At 39.0% G+C, this 18,571-nt stretch overlaps 1 protein-coding gene across 3 annotated transcripts in view; it reads left to right on the top strand.

Moving 5' to 3' along the window:
• Positions 1 to 18,571, top strand: part of TMEM87A (transmembrane protein 87A) — a 63,263-nt gene that overhangs the window by 25,009 nt on the left and 19,683 nt on the right. For 2 of the 3 annotated variants that reach the window (XM_008016903.3, XM_008016905.3), the window contains exons 7-12: positions 2,733 to 2,850; positions 6,763 to 6,824; positions 9,422 to 9,605; positions 10,628 to 10,727; positions 14,015 to 14,108; positions 16,374 to 16,442. In XM_008016903.3, coding sequence (XP_008015094.1) covers positions 2,733 to 2,850; positions 6,763 to 6,824; positions 9,422 to 9,605; positions 10,628 to 10,727; positions 14,015 to 14,108; positions 16,374 to 16,442 — 627 coding nt within the window. Of the gene's footprint in view, positions 1 to 2,732; positions 2,851 to 6,762; positions 6,825 to 9,421; positions 9,606 to 10,627; positions 10,728 to 14,014; positions 14,109 to 16,373; positions 16,447 to 18,571 lie in introns of all 3 variants that reach the window. The other variant, XM_073012080.1, reaches the window with a different exon arrangement.

Genomic DNA, 18,571 nt, shown 5'->3' with positions numbered 1-18,571 from the left:
GAGGGTTTGCATTAGGAGAAATAACAAATGTAAATGATGAGTCAATGGGTGCAGCAAACCAACATGGTACATGTATACATATGTAACAAACCTGCACCTTGTGCACACGTACCCTAGAATTTAAACTATAATAAAAAACAACAACAGCAACAACTTGGGTCTCAGTACTTAGAAAACAACCATGATCAATAAAATAAACATTTACCAATTCCTTCAACTCAAAAAAAAAAAAAAAGAATGACGCACTGATACATACGACAATATAGATGAACCCTGAAAACATGTTAAGTGAGAGAAGCCGGACACATTTATATGAAATGACCGTAATAGATGACTCCATGGAGACAGGAGGTAAATAAGTGAGAGGAGAAAGAAACGGGGAGCTACCTGCTTAATGAATACAGGGTCTCGTTTTCGGTTGATGAAAATGTTTTAGAACTAGATAGAGGTGATATTTGCACATCATTGTGCTTCTACCACATATCACTGATTTATACACATTAAAATTGTGAATTTTATGTAAAATTTAGTTTACAAAGGAGTTAATAATAATACCTATCTGATAGGGCTGCTTTGAGGATTTAAAAATGTAATAAATGGGCTGGGCACAGTGGCTCACACCTTAATCCCAGCACTTAGGGAGAGCAAGGTGGTGGATCACCTGAGGTCAAGAGTTCGAGACCAGGCTGGCCAACATGGTGAAACCCGGTGTCTACCAAAAATACAGAAAAAAAAAAAAAAAAATAGCCTGGTGTGGTATCATGCGCCTGTAATCCCAGCTACTTGCGAGGCTGAGGCAGGAGAATTCTAGAACCCGGCAGGTGGCGGTCACAGTGAGCCAAGATCGCACTGCTGTACTCCAGCCTGGGCAATGGAGCGAGACCCTGCCTCAAAAAAAAAAAAAAAAAAAAAAAGTAATGTCAGATGCTTAACAGAGTTACCTGGCATATAAATGTTATTTTTACAGGGTCAGAATCTCTGCATTCCAGAGTTAAATGTAAACTTTCTCAAATTCTGGAATATGAGAATTGATCAATTTATTTTGGAATTTGTAAAAGGTGGTTTTAAGACATATATGATTAATAAAGCAGGTTATTACACCAGCGTTTTATAGGCTGATGGGTAAGTAAGTTCAGGAAAAGTTCTGTAATTATGGCTAATCAGACATGTATTACCCATAACTTTGAAACTGTAAAGTTTTCTCACAAAAAAACTCATAAATGAGTTATCTCTCTCATCGGAGACTAGTAGGTGGGGATAAATCAATGTATGATTAGGAAGGCATTTATGTTCTTATGTTTTACTAAGATAACCTACTAAATAGATAATCTGGAGAATTGTTTAGTCTTCTTTGTTTGACGTGGATTTTTTTCATGGAATATAATTTTTGAACTATGTTAGCCTTTTCTTGGTTGTAGGGTATTTTAACCATTTGAGAACTGTGGCTCCAAAGGAAAATGCATAAACATACAAAACCAGCTATTCGTTTTGAGGGGTTCGCAGATCATAGAAGCTTACCCAGAGATCTCTGGGTAAACGTTTCTCCTTTTAAGACCAGGTGGTAATAAATTGCAATTCCAAGGAAGAAGAAACCAGTTATTTTCTGTGTTCGTCTTTATCATTATATCTTAGTCTTCTGTTTGTAAAGACTCTAGTCTATGTGGAAAGCAAGAGTCACTACCCGTCAAAGTCAAGGACTTGGACACTGTTAATTTGTCTTCTTTGACTTTGAGGGGTAGTGACTCTTGCTTACCACATAGACTAGCCCAAGGTTGAATTTTCGGTATAAATGTGAGACCGCGTCAGCAGAAATTCTGATATTCTTGGGAAGCATGTTGAACAAAGGGAATTATTCAGGAATTGGCGATTAGAATTCATTTTACTGATACCATCATTAATTTTTGTTTAAGGTGATTTAAATAATTCTTTATTTAAATTTCTTTGTAATGTCTGCATAAAACACAAACTAGTATCCTGCTATGGCTTAGTTAAACAAAGATTAAATTTAGTGATTTTAGCTGGGGTTTTCCTTGTTAAAAAAATACCTTAAATGTGATTTTTGTGTACAAGACTTGCGGTATCTTGCCTTTTAGTAATTCATAATCTAGCCTACTTTTTGCAGTATTCATAATCTAGCCTACTTTATGCAGTATTATTCATAATCTAACCTACTTTATGCAGTATTATTCATAATCTAGCCTACTTTATGCAGTATTATTCATAATCTAACCTACTTTATGTAGTATTATTCATAATCTAGCCTACTTTATGCAGTATTATTCATAATCTAGCCTACTTTATGCAGTATTATTCATAATCTAGCCTACTTTATGCAGTATTATTCATAATCTAGCCTACTTTATGCAGTATTATTCATAATCTAGCCTACTTTATGCAGTATTATTCATAATCTAGCCTACTTTATGCAGTATTATTCATAATCTAGCCTACTTTATGCAGTATTAGTCATAATCTAGCCTACTTTATGCAGTATTCATAATCTAGCCTACTTTATGCAGTATTAGTCATAATCTAGCCTACTTTATGCAGTATGCATAATCTAGCCTACTTTAGGCTTGTTTGGTTTGTTGTGCCTATTGTTTCAATGAAGGAAAGAGAAGGACTTTATCATATTTCTGGGCACATTCTGGATCAAAATTTGCATATTGTATTATTAATTTGTGCTCTTAATTCTTAAGATTTACAGATGTGATGCCCTTTTCCCTCTCTAGGCAATGCATGAACCATTGCAAACTTGGCAAGATGCACCATACATTTTTATTGTACATATTGGCATTTCATCCTCAAAGGAATCATCAAAAGAAAATTCACTGAGTAATCTTTTTACCAGTAAGTTCAGTGTTTGTTTTTTTTTTTAATGGTTATGTTATTATCTGGTTATGTCATTCATGTACTTTACATATGCTTTTTTATTAGGTATTACAGATATCAGATTTCTTTTTCCTTCATTTGGTACTCCTGCTTTTAAAATTTTTAGTTAGTAACATGTTTTCAGTATTCTGAACTAGAATTATCAAAACTTGGTCACCAGGCTAGAGATCAGGAAATTTTAAATTAACGTTGGCCGGGTGCGGTGGCTCATGCCTGTAATCCCAGCACTTTGGGAGGCCAAGGCAGGCAGATCACGTGAGGTCGGGAGTTCAAGACCAGCCTGACCAACATGGAGAAACCCCGTCTCTACTAAAAATACAAAATTAGCTGGGTGTGGTGGCTCATGCCTGTAATCCCAGCTACTCAGGAGGCTGAGGCAGGAGAATTGCTTGAACCCGGGACATGGAAGTTGTGGGAGCTGAGATCGCACCATTGCACTCCAGCCTGGGCAACAAGAATGAAACTCCTTCTCAAAAAAAAAAAAAAGAAAAAATTAACATTGGTAGTTTTTAGTGTCTCAAGAATTTAAGTGTTCTCCTTTCCAGGGTTGCTGCCTAGTTTCATAGAGTCATCATCTCTTACCTGGAATTTGCAAGAACTTCCTAACTGGTCTTATTTCCTGTGGTTTCCCCTTTGTTTCATCTTTGTATTTTTGCAATTTCCTTTCCTACCCTGCTTTCTTAAGCAGAATATGGAATAGAAACAATGATGGCAGCCGCCATTACTTCGCTCCTGACTTTACTGGCTGTATTGGTATATTTCATCATTAAGTACTATGTTTACTGTAGAACTTTTGAAATATTCTTTATTTGGTTAAGGATGTTCCTTTCTATTCCTAGTTTAATGAGAGTAGTTTCCTTTGTTAAAAAAAAAAGTTAAGAATGAATATTTAGCTTTATCAAATAGTTTAATTGTACTGATTTATATGATCATATGGGCTTTCTCATTTAATAAGGTAATGTCATACGTTAAATTAACTGATCTTCTAACATTAAATCATTGTTGAACTTCTGGGATACCACTACTTGGTTTTGACACACACACACACACACACATATTCTCTCTGTCTCTCTCTTTCTCTTCCTCCCTCCCTCCCTCTTCCTTTCTCCCTGCCCCTCTCCCCCTCACTCATACATGTGTATCCTCCTGTCTCTTTAAGCCTATGACTTAATGGATTATAGTCTCAAGGCACAGTTACTAGTGTTCATTTTCAACCTTCTTTCTTTGAAAATGTTGGAAGAGAAGCTGTATTCCACCCTACTTCAGCTTCTTCATGCATCCAGCCTGGCTTTGGTCCCTCTTCTTTTTCTTTGAAACCTGCTAGCTTCAGTGATCCCGTAGGAACTCTACTTCCAACTACCATAGATCCCATAGGGACAGCACTTCCAACTACCATAGCCTGCTTTTGGTCCAAGAGCCCAACATGATCATGGAGTCAGCCTCATGCACTGTTCTGAGTTTCTGTTTTGATTCTTGGAAATGTCTGTCTTGTTTTTGAGCTTATATCCTTTTTTGTTTTGTTTCTTTTTCTTTCTTTTTTCTTTTTTTTTTGTTTTTTTGAGATAGAGTCTCACTCCGTCACCCAGGCTGGAGTGCAGTGGTGTGATCTTGTTTCAGTGCAACCTCTGCCTCCTGGGTTCAAGTGATTCTGCTGCCTCAGCCTCCCAAGTAGCTGGGATTACAGGCCTGCACCATCACACCTAGCTAATTTTTGTATTTTTAGTAGATTGTATTTTTACAACCTACTAAATTATTATTTATCTGCTAAATTATTAAATATACTAAATTTTTATTTAGTAGATTGTATTTTTAGTTTCACCATGTTGGCCAGACTGGTCTTGAACTCCTGACTTCGAGTGATCTGCCCGCCTTGGCCTCACAATGTGCTGGGATTACAGGCGTGAGCCACCATACCTGGCCTTGTTTTCTCATTTTGAAAATATCTTACCCTTCTTTTTTTGGAAGGGAGAAGCTACATTATCGCTAATACAGTTTTATCATTTTTCTTGCCTTCATTGAAACCTTTAATGGCTCCCCATTGCCTATAGAATGTCTACGTTTTGCAGCAAGGTTTATAAAACTCTTTACAACTTGCCCCAGTTTACAAACTTTTGCTGCCTTATGCCAAAATACTACTACTATATGGTATGATGTGCAGTCTCAGACTGTATTTATTCTTTAAATATACCACACATTTTCACAGCTGTTTTGTTCATGTTATTTCCTCTACCTAGAAGGCTTTTTACTTTGTTCTGGAAAATATATACTTATCCTTCTAGTCTGGCTGAGAGGGACAGTTCTCTATGTAACTTCTCAACTCCCTCTCCCCTGCAAGGTGGTTACCCATTTAATGGTAGAAAACATCTTACTTACATTTTATCTGCTATGTTTTCCATAGGCTGTGAAATAATAAGTGCTTAGTAAATGTATATTTTAGCATAGAGCAGGGGATGGCAGATTTTTTTCTTAAAGAGCCAGATAGTAAATATTTTCTCTGTTATAACTACCCAACTCTGTGATGATGGTGCAGAGGCAGCTGTAGACAATATGTAAATGAGTGGATGTGGCTGTATTCCAATAAAACTTTACTAACAGAAAAAGCTGATGGCCAGATTTGGCACATGTGCTGTATTTTGCTGACCAAGGCATAGAGTAAGCAAAGAATATGATGCAAATATTTACTGAATATTTTGTTTACTCTTTTATTGAATTAGGAAGGTATAGATTTAATATTCAGTTTTGCTCTGAAATTTTTATAATTGCTCTTATGGAATGCTTTTTATCATGTAAGTATTGGATGTGGTTTACTTTAAATAATGGTATATCAGAAGCTAGTAGGGAATTTTTGTTGAATGAACAGTTACTAGTCTGTCTCTAGGGATGATCACTGCTCAAATAAGTCAGATTTTTATTTATTAATTATACCTAGAATGTATCCAAATTATTTTATCAATACAGTAATAAAATAGTCCATCTTGAAATAGTTTTTTAAATTACAGATAATCTTAGAATTAATAAGTTTGCTTTACTAAGGCAAATATGTCTTTCACATTTATGTTATTACTATTCCTTTTTCTGTCTCATTAAACACTTTGTTATTAACAAATTCTTTGAAAAGTGTTAACTAGCACGTTTTGGGGAAGTTCAATTCTATGTTTATTGGATGGAGCTTTGCTTCAAAGCATCTGAACTTTTGAGTTATTTTTACTTTTGAGTGAGAATCTAGGGTACATGATTGTGAAGCTAGATTTCAATCTTATTGTATCAAGGATGGTATTTTTTTTGTGTAAGTTAATTTAGATTTTTAAGTTTTTTTCCAATGCCTTCATTCTGAAAATGATACATGAATGTAGCAAGATCACATAAAATTGGAGTCCATGAAAAAATAGTAAAGCAATAGGAAAATACAGATGAGGAAAGAGAGAACAAAGAAGATGGCAGTCTGTAAAAAGGAAGTCCTGTAAGGCATATTTTACTGATGTGTAGTAAGGAAAAGTGTATGTGAAATATGTTTAGAATTTAGAGTATGTGTAGAGTTGTTCCAGATGGGCAGCCAGAGAAGGCTGTGTGGAGGAAATATTCAGTCTAGTCTTTTTAAAGATGTGAGTATGGAAGCAAAAGAGCCTTCCCACTTCAGACTATGGTGGAGGCATGGAAACCTGTGCAGGACACAGCGTGAACTGAACTATGAGAACACTTAATGACTTTCCAAGTGCTGTACAAATATAATGTAATATTGACCAGGATTGAAGTGCCTAAAAGTAAATGACCCAATGAAATTCTTACTGATTTCATGAAACAAATGTTAGGCAATATTTTTGTTTAATTTCTGCGTCCTGTAAATTAATTCTGAGGACTGTGTTTTGGCAGTGACTGTTGAAGTGAAGGGTCCCTATGAATACCTCACGCTTGAAGACTATCCCTTGATGATTGTAAGTGACTTTATATTATTTAACCTCAGTATTGAATGGTTTCGGGTTCGAAGATTGTCCCATATTTTGTGGCAGTATTCTTTTTAATGAATTGTTCCTATGCAATTCAGAAAATGTTGCTTATAGTCCTGGATTTATTTCTTATTAGACTGGGACTTTGAGAGAGTCAATACCCTTGTGTGCCTCATTTTCTTATCCATATAATGAAGGGGTCAGTGACCTGTGGAACTACCTCAAAGGTCATCTCACATTCTCTCTAGGATCCATAGTGGGGCACTTTTTACTACAACTCTGTCGTTTCTGATCCCACTTACATTAACTAAATGAGGCTGGGTACCCTGGCTCATGTCTGTAATCCCAACACTTTGGGAGGCTGAGGCAGGCAGATCACTTGAGGTCAGGAGTTCGAGACCAGCCCGGCCAACATGGTGAAACCCCGTCTGTACTAAAAATACAAAAACTAGCTGGGTGTGGTGGTAGGTGTCTGTAGTCTTAGCTACTTGGGAGTTTGAAGCAGGAGAATTGCTTGAACCCAGGAGGCAGAGGCTGCTATGAGCCAAGATCGTGCCAGTGTACTCCAGCCTGGGCGACAGAGTGAAACTGTCTCAACAAAAAATCCCAGCACTTTGGGAGGCCGAGACGGGCGGATCACGAGGTCAGGAGATCGAGACCATCCTGGCTAACATGGTGAAACCCCGTCTCTACTAAAAAATACAAAAAAACTAGCCGGGCGAGGTGGCGGGCACCTGTAGTCCCAGCTACTCGGGAGGCTGAGGCAGGAGAATGGCGTAAATCCGGGAGGCGGAGCTTGTAGTGAGCCGAGATCCGGCCACTGCACTCCAGCCTGGGCGACAGAGCGAGACTCCGTCTCAAAAAAAAAAAAAAAAAAATTAGCTAAATGATGAAGCTCCCTTCTCTTCATTTTATGTGTGTACATGTGCACATACATGTATGTGTACATACGTCTGTGTCTCAGAATATCCTTTTCTTTTTTTTGTTTTGTTTTTTGTTTGTTTGAGACGGAGTCTCGCTTTGTTGCCCAGGCTGGAGTAGTGCAACGGCGCGATCTCGGCTCACTGCAACCTCCGCCTCCTTGGTTCACGCCATTCTCCTGCCTCAGCTTCCCAAGTAGCTGGGACTACAGGCGCCCTCCACCACACCCGGCTAATTTTTTGTATTTTTAGTAGAGACGGGGTTTCACCATGTTAACCAGGATGGTCTCGATCCCCTGACCTCATGATCCGCCCATCTCGGCCTCCCAAAGTGCTGGGATTACAGACATGAGCCACCACGCCCGGCCTCAGAATATCCTTAATATATTTTTGCTTTCCTTTGTTCATAATTATTCTCTTCTTCCTTACCCTTTAATCGTTTTCTTATTTTGTTGTGTTTCCTTGCCTCTAGATGTATCCTAATCATGCCATTTTTCTTCTTCAGTGTTGTCTTCATCTACATAATTTAGATCGTGAGCTGAAATAGCTCCTTTTAAAAAAAAAAAAGAAAGAGAGTCTCACTCTGTCTCCCAGGCTGGAGTGCAGTGGCATGATAATGGATAATGGCTCACTGCAGCCTTAAACTCCAGGCTCAAGCTACCCTCCACCTTAGCCTCTCGAGCAGCTAAGACAACAGGCGTGTGCCACTATGCCTGGCTAATTTTTATTTTATTTTATTATTTTTTATCTTGAAATGTAGTCTCACTCTGTCACCCAGACTGGAGTGGAATGACCCGATCTCGGCTCACTGCAACCTCCAGCTCCCGGGTTCAAGCGATTCTCCTGCCTCAGCCTCCTGAGTAGCTGGGACTACAGGCGTGAGCCACCATGCCCAGCTAATTTTCATATTTTTAGTAGAGGCAGGGTTTCACCATGTTTTGGCCAGACTGGTATTGAACTCCTAACCTCATGTGATCTGCCCGCCTCTGCCTCCCAAAGTGCTGGGATTATAGGCATGAGCCACCATGCCTGGCCTAATTTTTATTTTTTGTAGGGACAGAGTCTTGCTATGTTGCCCAGACTGGCCTTGAACTCATGACCTCAAGCAGTCCTGCCTCAGCTTCCCAAGGCGCTATTACAGGTGTGAATTACCACGCCTGACCAGAAAAAGCTCTTTTACTATAGGAGAGCAGGCTGAGTGCGCTCTATATATACCATACATGTGTGTATGTGTATGATAGTACCTTTTATATGGTATGCATATGTGATACATATGTATGTATACACACATACATGTATATGAGAGCATTCGCTCTCGATGACAAGTTCCTATGTAGTCTTCTCTGCTCAAGACAAGATAATTTTTCATATTAGTTAGTGTTAAGCTCCAAAGGAATAATTATTTTTTAACTAGAAGGTAGAATATGTATATTTTTATAACTTGTTAAGACTGTATATTGATTCAGGACAGGCACTGTGGCTTATGCCTGTCATCCTAACACTTTGGGAGGCAGAGATGGGAGGATTGCTTGAACCCTGAAGTTCAAGACCATCCTGGGCAACATAGCAAAACCCCATCCCTTTAAAAAAAAAAAAATAGTATATATACAGACTTGACTCTTGGTTCTAATTCTCCTTTTTATCTTTTACCCAATTTGATAACAGTTTTTCATGGTGATGTGTATTGTATATGTCCTGTTTGGTGTTCTGTGGCTGGCATGGTCTGCCTGCTACTGGAGAGATCTCCTGAGAATTCAGTTTTGGATTGGTGCTGTCATATTCCTGGGAATGCTTGAGAAAGCTGTCTTCTATGCAGAATTTCAGAATATCCGATACAAGGGAGAATCTGGTAAGTAACCAAAAAATCTTTGCCGGTTCGAGTGGTTGGAAGCTGAGATGTGTAAAAATATTCCTAAGGTCAGCAGTCACTAAACAGGCTTAACTTTTCAATTACTTAATTATTGCAATAACTTAAGCAGAATCACTATGATTCTGACTTTTGTTTTTAATCTTATGAGTTCAGTGATGCAGTGATGTAAGAGTAATTTTACTGAAATATGCTCACAAAAGTCACAACAGTAGTGGCCACTTTGGGAATAATTATTAACATCATCAAATCTCAATTTCCATTGATTTCTAAGGCACCATTATCCATCTGAGAAAGTAAACCGTGTCAATTTAATTGTAAAATGTCATTGATTGTAAGACACACCTTGATTTAAAAAACCTCAAAATGTGGTGGGAAAGTGCATCTAATTGATAAAATATAGTCATCTCAAGAAAATAGGAGGGTGCTTATGGTTTAGTAAGGTGAACTGGTAATGACAGAAGTTGTTTTATACTGTAGTTTTTTGTGATTGCTTTGGTTTTTTTCTTGTCAGACCATTTAATTTAGTCATAATCATTATTGTGAGATAAACTGATAAGATTTTCCCTGGTCCTTGAAAGGTCTTAAAAATAGTAGATCTGAAAATGAGTTAAACTATACATGCCAACAAGTGTGTACACGAGTGTGTTTTATGCTTTTCTATGTGTAGCTGTATTTCACAGTTTTTAAAAATGGGGGAAGTTGTCTTGATGCTACAAACTCTCCATATAGGGTGAGGTATTCTGTTAAAGTTTTAGTGAATTTGGGGGCAGGTGGGGGAGGGAGCTGAGTTGAGCATACTCAGATTGCCATACATACACATGAGTAAGATTGTGAGTGGTATCAGCTTGTATACTGTAAAAGCTGCAGAAGAGGTATTCTATTTTAGCAGAACTAATATCAATGCTTACTCTGAAGAGTGTGGAAATCAGCAGTCTAGTATTGGCATCTTGCCTGTTGCCAAACTTAGGTTATGGTGCCATTTCTCCTCTTCTTTTTCATAGTCCAGGGTGCTTTGATCCTTGCAGAGCTGCTTTCAGCAGTGAAACGCTCACTGGCTCGAACCCTGGTCATCATAGTCAGTCTGGGATATGGCATCGTCAAGTAAGTATTAACTTCCTGTATGGAAGAGCAAATTTAAATGCTGATTAAATTAAAACAGTACTGCATGTTCCTGATGTAGTGGTTCTGAAATAGTTGATAAAAGAAATAATTCTGGCCGGGTGCGGTGGCTCACGCCTGTAATGCCAGCACTTTGGGAGGCCGAATCACGAGGTCAGGAGATCGAGATCATCCTGGCTAACACAATGAAACCCGGTCTCTACTAAAAATACAAAAAATTAGCTGGGCGTGGTGGCAGGCGTCTGTAGTCCCAGCTACTCGGGAGGCTGAGGCAGGAGAATGACGTGAACCCGGAAGGCGGAGCTTGCAGTGAGCCAAGATCGTGCCACTGCACTTCAGCCTGGGCGACACAGCGAGACTCCGACTCAAAAAAAAAAAAGAAAGAATTCTGAAACAAGAAAGGTATCTGAAATTTTGTTGCCTTGTAAATGTTGGGAAAATGTTTGTTTCATTTCACTTCCTAGGAGGAGCATCTGCAGGAAAACTTAGAGCAAATAAGATTGAAACACCAGACTTTTATAGTAAACTTACAGTGACTTTATAGTTCCAAAATATTTTTTGCAAATTAGATTTTTTATGGGAAAGTCATTCTTGCTGTAACTGAAAATATTTTTCTATCCAAAAAATTTTATTTTTATTGAGTGTCTTCTCTAGGCATTCTTCGAGGCATTGTTCCAGGCCCTGGGGATATAGCAAGTAAACAGAAGATTTTGAGCTTACATTTGTGGAGGGAGGGGACAAAGACAAAATTTAAGTGAGTAAAATATTTTAATATGTCAGTGAAAAGTGCAGTGGAGCAGGTAATGCCGGAGCTAGAGCTTGCAGTTGTATATAGGGTGATCAAGGAGGGCTTCACTTAATAACATTTAAGCAGAGACTTCAAGGAGGTGAGGAAGCTATATGTATACCCAAGGGAAGAGATGCTGAGTAGAGATCAGATTCTAGATATATTTTTGAAGGTGGAACCAGTGGAATTTGCTGATGGATCAGATGTGTGATGTGAAAGAGAAGAAGAATTAAGGATGATGCCAACTGTTTTGATCTGATCACATGGCAGGATGGAATTGAAGATTTACTGATTTCAGGAAGACCTTAGGTGAAATAAGTGTGGAGCAGGGGCAAGATTGGAGTTCAGTTAGATAACTAAGTAGGGGAACAAAGGGGAGAGGTTGAGGCAGAGAGAAAAGTTTGGGAGTCATGAAGATACAGATATTTAAAGTCATGAGGGCCAGGCATGGTGGTTCATGCCTGTAACACTTTGGGAGGCCAAGGCGGGCAGATTGCCTGAGGTCAGGGGTTCAAGACCAGCCTGGACAACACAGTGAAACCCTGTGTCTACTAAAATACAAAAAATTTGGTGGGTATGGTGGCATGTGCCTATAGTCCCAGCTACTTGGGAGGCTGAGGCAAGAGAATCGCTCGAATCCTGGAGGTGGAGATTACAGTGAGCCAAGATCACGCCACTACACTCTAGCCTGGGTAACAGAGCGAGACTCTGTCTCCAAAAATAAATAAGTAAATAAATAAGGTCGTGAGACTGGATTTGGTCACCAAGTAAGTGAGTATATATAGAGAAGAGGTCCAAGGGCTGGGCCCTTGAATATTTAATATTATTTAGAAGTCTGTAAGATGAAGTAGTTAGCAGAAGAAATTGAGGAGTGACCAGTGAGGTGGGTAGAAAACTGAAGAATGTGTTTCAAGGAGGAAGTGATTGTGTCAAGCGATCCTGATAGGTCAAGTGAGAATTGGCCATTGAGTTTACCTACATGGAGGGTCGTAGTGAACCATCACAGGAATAGTTTTGGTGAAGTGATAGGTACAAAAGCCCAACTGGGGAGAGTTCCAGAGAGAATAAGAGGAGAGGAATTAGAATATTTGTATAGACAATTATTTAAAGGAATTTTGCTTTGAGTGGGATTAATTGATGCTCTAGCTATAGCATCACTTTATAGTGCTTAAGTAGGATTAAGGTTAGTTGTTTTAAGTTTGTTTATTTAAAGGAGTTTTGCTTTAAATGGGATTAGAGATATGGGGAATTTTAATTCTTAAAACTTATTTATTTGACAATTATTTGAGTGCCTCCTATATGCCAGGAAGTATTCTAGGTTTCCAAGATGAATGGGGAGAAAATTCCCTGCTCATATGGAGTTTTCCCCAATGTATAACAAAAAATATAAGAACAAATATTGGTAAGGCCTATGCAGACATGATTTAAGGCAGCGCATCTTAAACTACACTACACTAAGGAATCACCTAAGGATTTTGTTAACATGTGGATTCTGGTTGTGTAGGATTTTGAATCTCAAGGATGTAAGACTTTTTCTCCTTCAAACAGAAGTTCCTCAGAAGACTTTTCATATATTAGGTTGCAAGCTTGCAAATATACTATTTAGTGAACTGTAATCAGATATTTGATTATATTAAGGAATTGTTAGAATTTTTAGATTTGATAGTGGTATTTTGGTGGTGTTTTTTAACAGTTTCTTTTGTGGGCCGGGCACAGTGGCTCATGCCTGTAATCCCAGCCCTTGGGGAGGCCATTGCAGGAGAATCACTTGAGCCTAGGAGTTCTAGACCAGCCTGAGCAACACAGTGAGACCTTGTCTCTACAGAACATTAAAAAAAAAAAAAAAATTAGCTGGGTGTAGTGGGACTTCCCTGTAGTCCTCAGCTACTCAGGAGGCTGAGGTGGGAGGGTTGCTTGAGCCCAGGAGTTCACGGCTGCAGTGAGCTGTGACTGGGCTGCTGCACTTCAGCGTGGGCGACAGAGTCAGACTCTGTTTCTTTAGGAGATAAAAAAGAAAGGCCCTTTTGTAGCCATTGAAATACCAAAGAAAAATAAAGTCCTCATTTATTAAAAACATACTGAAATATATCAAAGATATGCTGTCTAGGATTTGCATCAAGAGAATATGAAAGGGTGGAAAGTGGATGGGGTATGCATGGGACAGAATTGACCATAGGTTGGTGGTTGGACCTCAGTGAAGGGTTTATAAGGGTGCATTATACTACTTGTGAATATGCTTCAAAAACTCTCCAAGGAAACTTTTTTTAAAATGTGGTAACCAGACACCAGATCTTAAGTTATAGTGTTCCCTATCTTGTTTTAAGACCATAAGGTCTTAGTTTTTTTCTCTTAGGTGATTCAAGTGTATATTGTTTATTGCTTTAAATTGTTGGTCTATATTAATTAACACAAGTTCCTGTTACTTAGCTTGTTTTGGGATTTGTCCCACATGTACTCAAATATCTCTTTGCTTCCTCTTTAGGCCACGCCTTGGAGTCACTCTTCATAAGGTTGTAGTAGCAGGAGCCCTCTATCTTTTGTTCTCTGGCATGGAAGGGGTCCTCAGAGTTACTGGGGTTAGTACTGCTTAATCTCATTTTCTGTGGTCAGTTCAATTATATTGTTTACATCTTGACAGTGTGAGTCGGAAATGTCTGTGGTCTTCTTTCTGTTTGCTTTACGTCACTTTTGGGCTCTGAGTCTCAAAATATATGTATAGTTCATGTTTTCTTTTTAATCTATTAGAGCTTTGTAAATTTAATGTGTGCCCGGGATGAATGCTTTTCCACCTGTCTCCAAATTGGTAATTGTTTTAGTTCCTCCTCCCGAGTAGTGGACTTGCATTTTTTTTGTTTTTTCTTTTTCTAATCGATGGAATCCAGACTGAAATTCTTATATAAATGGCAGACTTTGGAGTCATGCACTTACTAGTTAATCTAATCTAAAGTAACTGTTGTTTCTTAATCAACATTGGAGTTTCAAAAACTTCCTTAAAATGCAGCTGATGAGGCCTGGTATGTGGCTCACGCCTGTAATCCCAGCACTTTGGGAGGCCAAGGCGGGCGGATCATGAGGTCAGGAGATCGAGACCATCCTGGCTAACATGGTGAAACCCTGTCTCTACTAAAAAAAAAATACAAAAATTCAGCCGGGCGTGGTGGCAGGCGCCTGTAGTCCCAGCTACTTGGGAGGCTGAGGCAGAAGAATGGCGTGAACCCGGGAGGCGGAGCTTGCAGTGAGCGGAGATCATGCTGCTGCACTCCAGCCTGGGCAACAGAGCAAGACTCCATCTCAAAAAAAAAAAAAATGTAGCTAATGAAGTTTCACACCATTTTTGAGAATTGTAAAATTATTCCCTTTGCCAGGGAAGGAAACCAAAGCACTGAGATACAAGTGATAAAGAAATTTATGGCTGGGAGCGGTGGTGGGCGCCTGTAGTCCTGGCTTCTTGGGAGGCTGAGGTGGAAGGACTGATTGAGTTCAGGCTGCAGTGAGCCATGATCATGCCATTACACTCCAGCAACAGAGTGTTACCTCTTCCTTAAAAAAGAGAAGAGAAGAAATTTATGTTACCACTGGATTAATACGAAGAAGTAGGGTTCTCTAGGCCATTTCAATTAATTTTCTTATTTTCTTTTCTTTTTTTTTTTTTTGAGACGGAGTCTCACTCTGTCACCCAGGCTGGAGTGCAGTGGCCAGATCTCAGCTCACTGCAAGCTCCGCCTCCCAGGTTCACTCCATTCTCCTGCCTCAGCCTCCCGAGTAGCTGGGACTACAAGCGCCCGCCACCACGCCCGGGGAATTTTTTGTATTTTTAGTAGAGACAGGGTTTCACCGTGTTAGCCAGGATGGTCTGGATCTCCTGACCTCGTGATCCGCCCACCTCAGCCTTCCAAAGTGCTGGGATTACAGGCGTGAGCCACCACACACGGCAATTTTCTTATTTTTTAAAAAAAGTCAGACTCTGCAGCAACCTATTAGATTCAATATTGCAAATACTATAAACTTGGCTTTGCCCACAAGGAAAGTGGGCTCCATATGTTTTGCAATAAATTGCCTCTTAAATAAAACACTTTGTGGATGCAAATTTACTTTTCAAATCACACTGTCCTCTGTGTGTAATTTTCTTAGACTTTTAGCAACTTTAACCCTCTGTTAATTTCATTTTCTTTCTTCTGCTGTTGCTATAGTATTTTTCTTATCCCTTGACTCTGATAGTAAAGCTGGCCCTCTCAGCAATTGATGCCTGTGTTATTTTATGGATATCCTTTCAATAATGCCTGTTGATCGGGTAATTAGGGTTATATAAAAAACATACTCCATATAAACTCCTGGAAACATGCAGCGTAGTTTTTCAGACAGATAATTGCCTTACATTTTATTTTGGGGTGAGCTCTTATTTGTAAAATCTTGTATTACAGTTTTGGAAATTAATAATTCTTTGTATATGATGCAGCAATATTTTGTAAATATGAGAAAAGTCTTTTCAGACTTGTAGCCAAAATCGCAATGATAGGAAATGATAGGTTAAGGATGGGACTTACAAACATTAGGACTTTTTTGGAATATGGTCACTTGTTAACATGGATCTTTATAATGAAAAACTCATAGTTAGCAGTATGTTTCAAGATTGTAACTGACAATTTATGTGAAATGCTAATAGCCGTATATTTTACGTGATGGTTTATAAGAAGGGAAGAATGATTAGGTGTCAAGTGTTCTTTTTATTTTCTTTATGCAAAAACATTCCGGTGATTATGTAAATGCAGAATCATGTGGTGGTTCTTCTCTGTGCCTCTCTAGACATCTGTTTTTCATCACTTCTTTTTCTTTGTCTGCAGGCCCAGACTGATCTTGCTTCCTTGGCCTTTATCCCCTTGGCTTTCCTAGACACTGCCTTGTGCTGGTGGATATCCTTCTCATTGGCTTGTTTGATGACGGTCCATTTTCTCCCCTTGGAGATGGGTTTCCGTTGATCTTTCTGCAAAGAGTTTTTATCAGTTTTGTTGATTACTCCTTAGCGTGGGGAATAGTGCATGCTAAGTCTTAACAACTTGAGGGTTCAGGTAAGCAGTTTTTTTGTTTTTATTTTTTTAATTTTAAAAATCAAATTGGAAATCGGTGACTGTGGACCGAGCTCAAGATAAAAGCTTTTGGCTTTTTTCTTTTAAATGAGCATTTCGTCTTGATTTTGCACTTGTTATTTGTATACCTAATCATTTAGTGTTAGAATCACTGGCTGTGCTGGTCCTGCTCTGCCTTTTAGTCTCTAGCAATTCTTAAATGCTTTGAAACTTATAAAACGATTTTGATCCTTAAAATTTGATTTCAGGAACTATGTGACGTGCTTTGACTCTTCTGAAACTCTGTGTAGGTTCAGTAGGTTTTAACCCTCATGGAGTGAGTGTTTTGTTGCCTCATTCAAAAGCTGACTTGGAATTGTTTGAAGATTTCCACCCTTTAGAATAAATAATTGGTTCATTTACAGGCAGAGTCAACCAGCAGATAACAAACAAGCTTCTATTTGAGCAATCTTATTCTCCTGCTCTTTAAAATTAAATTTATTTATTAGGGACTTGGCCTGATGGCTAAAGGATTCAAGTTTTTGGACTTTATCTTATATTGAATTTGTTTTGGTTATTATATATTTGGTCCTATTTGCAGTTTTCATTATTACTGACCTGATAGATTGTGACTGTTGAAAAACTGTGAATGTAAACAAAATTGTTTTGTGAATTTGAGTGGGTTGCCATATAAGAGTTTTCAAAAGTGTCCTCAGTCTAAATAGCCAAAGCTTTTCTAGATTAGTATCTTTCCAAGTGTTTTGTGAACCTCTACAAGCATTGAGAGAAGAGGGAGGTGGGAATGGATTGTGCAGTAAGATAACCCAATGATTAGGTAACAGCTAAGGCTCTGTAAGAGAAGAGCAAATGTCAAATCTCTTATTTTTGTATCTGCTTCTCATTCTGAAAATTGAGCCAGGTGCAGTGGCTCATGCCTGTAATCGCAGGACTTTGGGAGGCTAAGGTGGGCAGATTGCTTTAAGCTCAGGAGTTTGAGACCAGCCTGGGCAACATGGCAAAGCCCTATCTCTACAAAAAATACAAAAATTAGTCGAGCATGGGGCTTGCACCTGTAGTCCCAGCTGCTGGGGAAGCTGAAGCAGGAGAATTGCTTGAGCCCTGGAAGCGGAGGTTGCAGTGAGCCAAGATCGCACCACTGCACTCCAGCCTGAGTGACAGAGTGAGACCCTGAGACCCTGTCTCAAAAATAAAAGAAAATTGAACCTGAGAGCAGATACCATTTTTAGTACTCACCAGTTCCCCTCCTGTTTTTCTCTGGCAACTTACTACTTGAGAATAATGTTCTGAAAATGGAGAGTCATTGCTTTTGGAAGCAAACCGTATGAGCTTCTCAACCAGTTGTAAGGTCCTTTTAATTCAGGATAGTGTAGGCAACTGATGGCAAGTTCCTTAAGATGGCATGAGGGGGCTGAGTATAGATCTCTGGGATATTATAGGCATGAGTGTAATGATGACCCTCGACTAGATTTGCTGGACAGATGAGAACAGAGCTACCCGCCTTAAAGGGAGAGAGAAGATGATGTTAACTCTCTGTCCCTTGCCTATTACTCATGTTCACTTTATCTTCTACCATTTCCCTTTCTATTTATTTTCTTTTTTTGTTTCTCTAGAAAGCCTCTTCCTGTCTTTCTCTTTTTTATATTTTTTTCTCTTGTGATTTTGTACATTCTTTCTTTATCCTGGTCTGTCTCCTCTTTAATGTCTCATTGAAAATGATGACTTTCGGCCAGGTATGGTGGCTCATGCCTGTAATGCCAGCACTTTGGGAGGCCAAGGCAGGAGGATCAGTTGAGGCCAGGAGTTTAAGACCAACCTGAGCCACATAGCGAGACCTTATCTCTACAAAAAAAATTAAAAATCAGCCAGGCATGGTGGCGCATGCCTGTAGTCCCAGCTGCTTGGGAGGCTGAGGTGAGAGGATTGCTTGAGCCTCAGTGGTGGGCAAGGCTACAGTG

Source organism: Chlorocebus sabaeus, chromosome 26 (genome assembly GCF_047675955.1).
Source record: "Chlorocebus sabaeus isolate Y175 chromosome 26, mChlSab1.0.hap1, whole genome shotgun sequence".
NCBI classification, from domain to species: Eukaryota; Metazoa; Chordata; class Mammalia; order Primates; family Cercopithecidae; genus Chlorocebus; species Chlorocebus sabaeus.
Note: the sequence above shows the minus strand (reverse complement) of the source record. Positions and strands in the feature narration are given on the sequence as shown.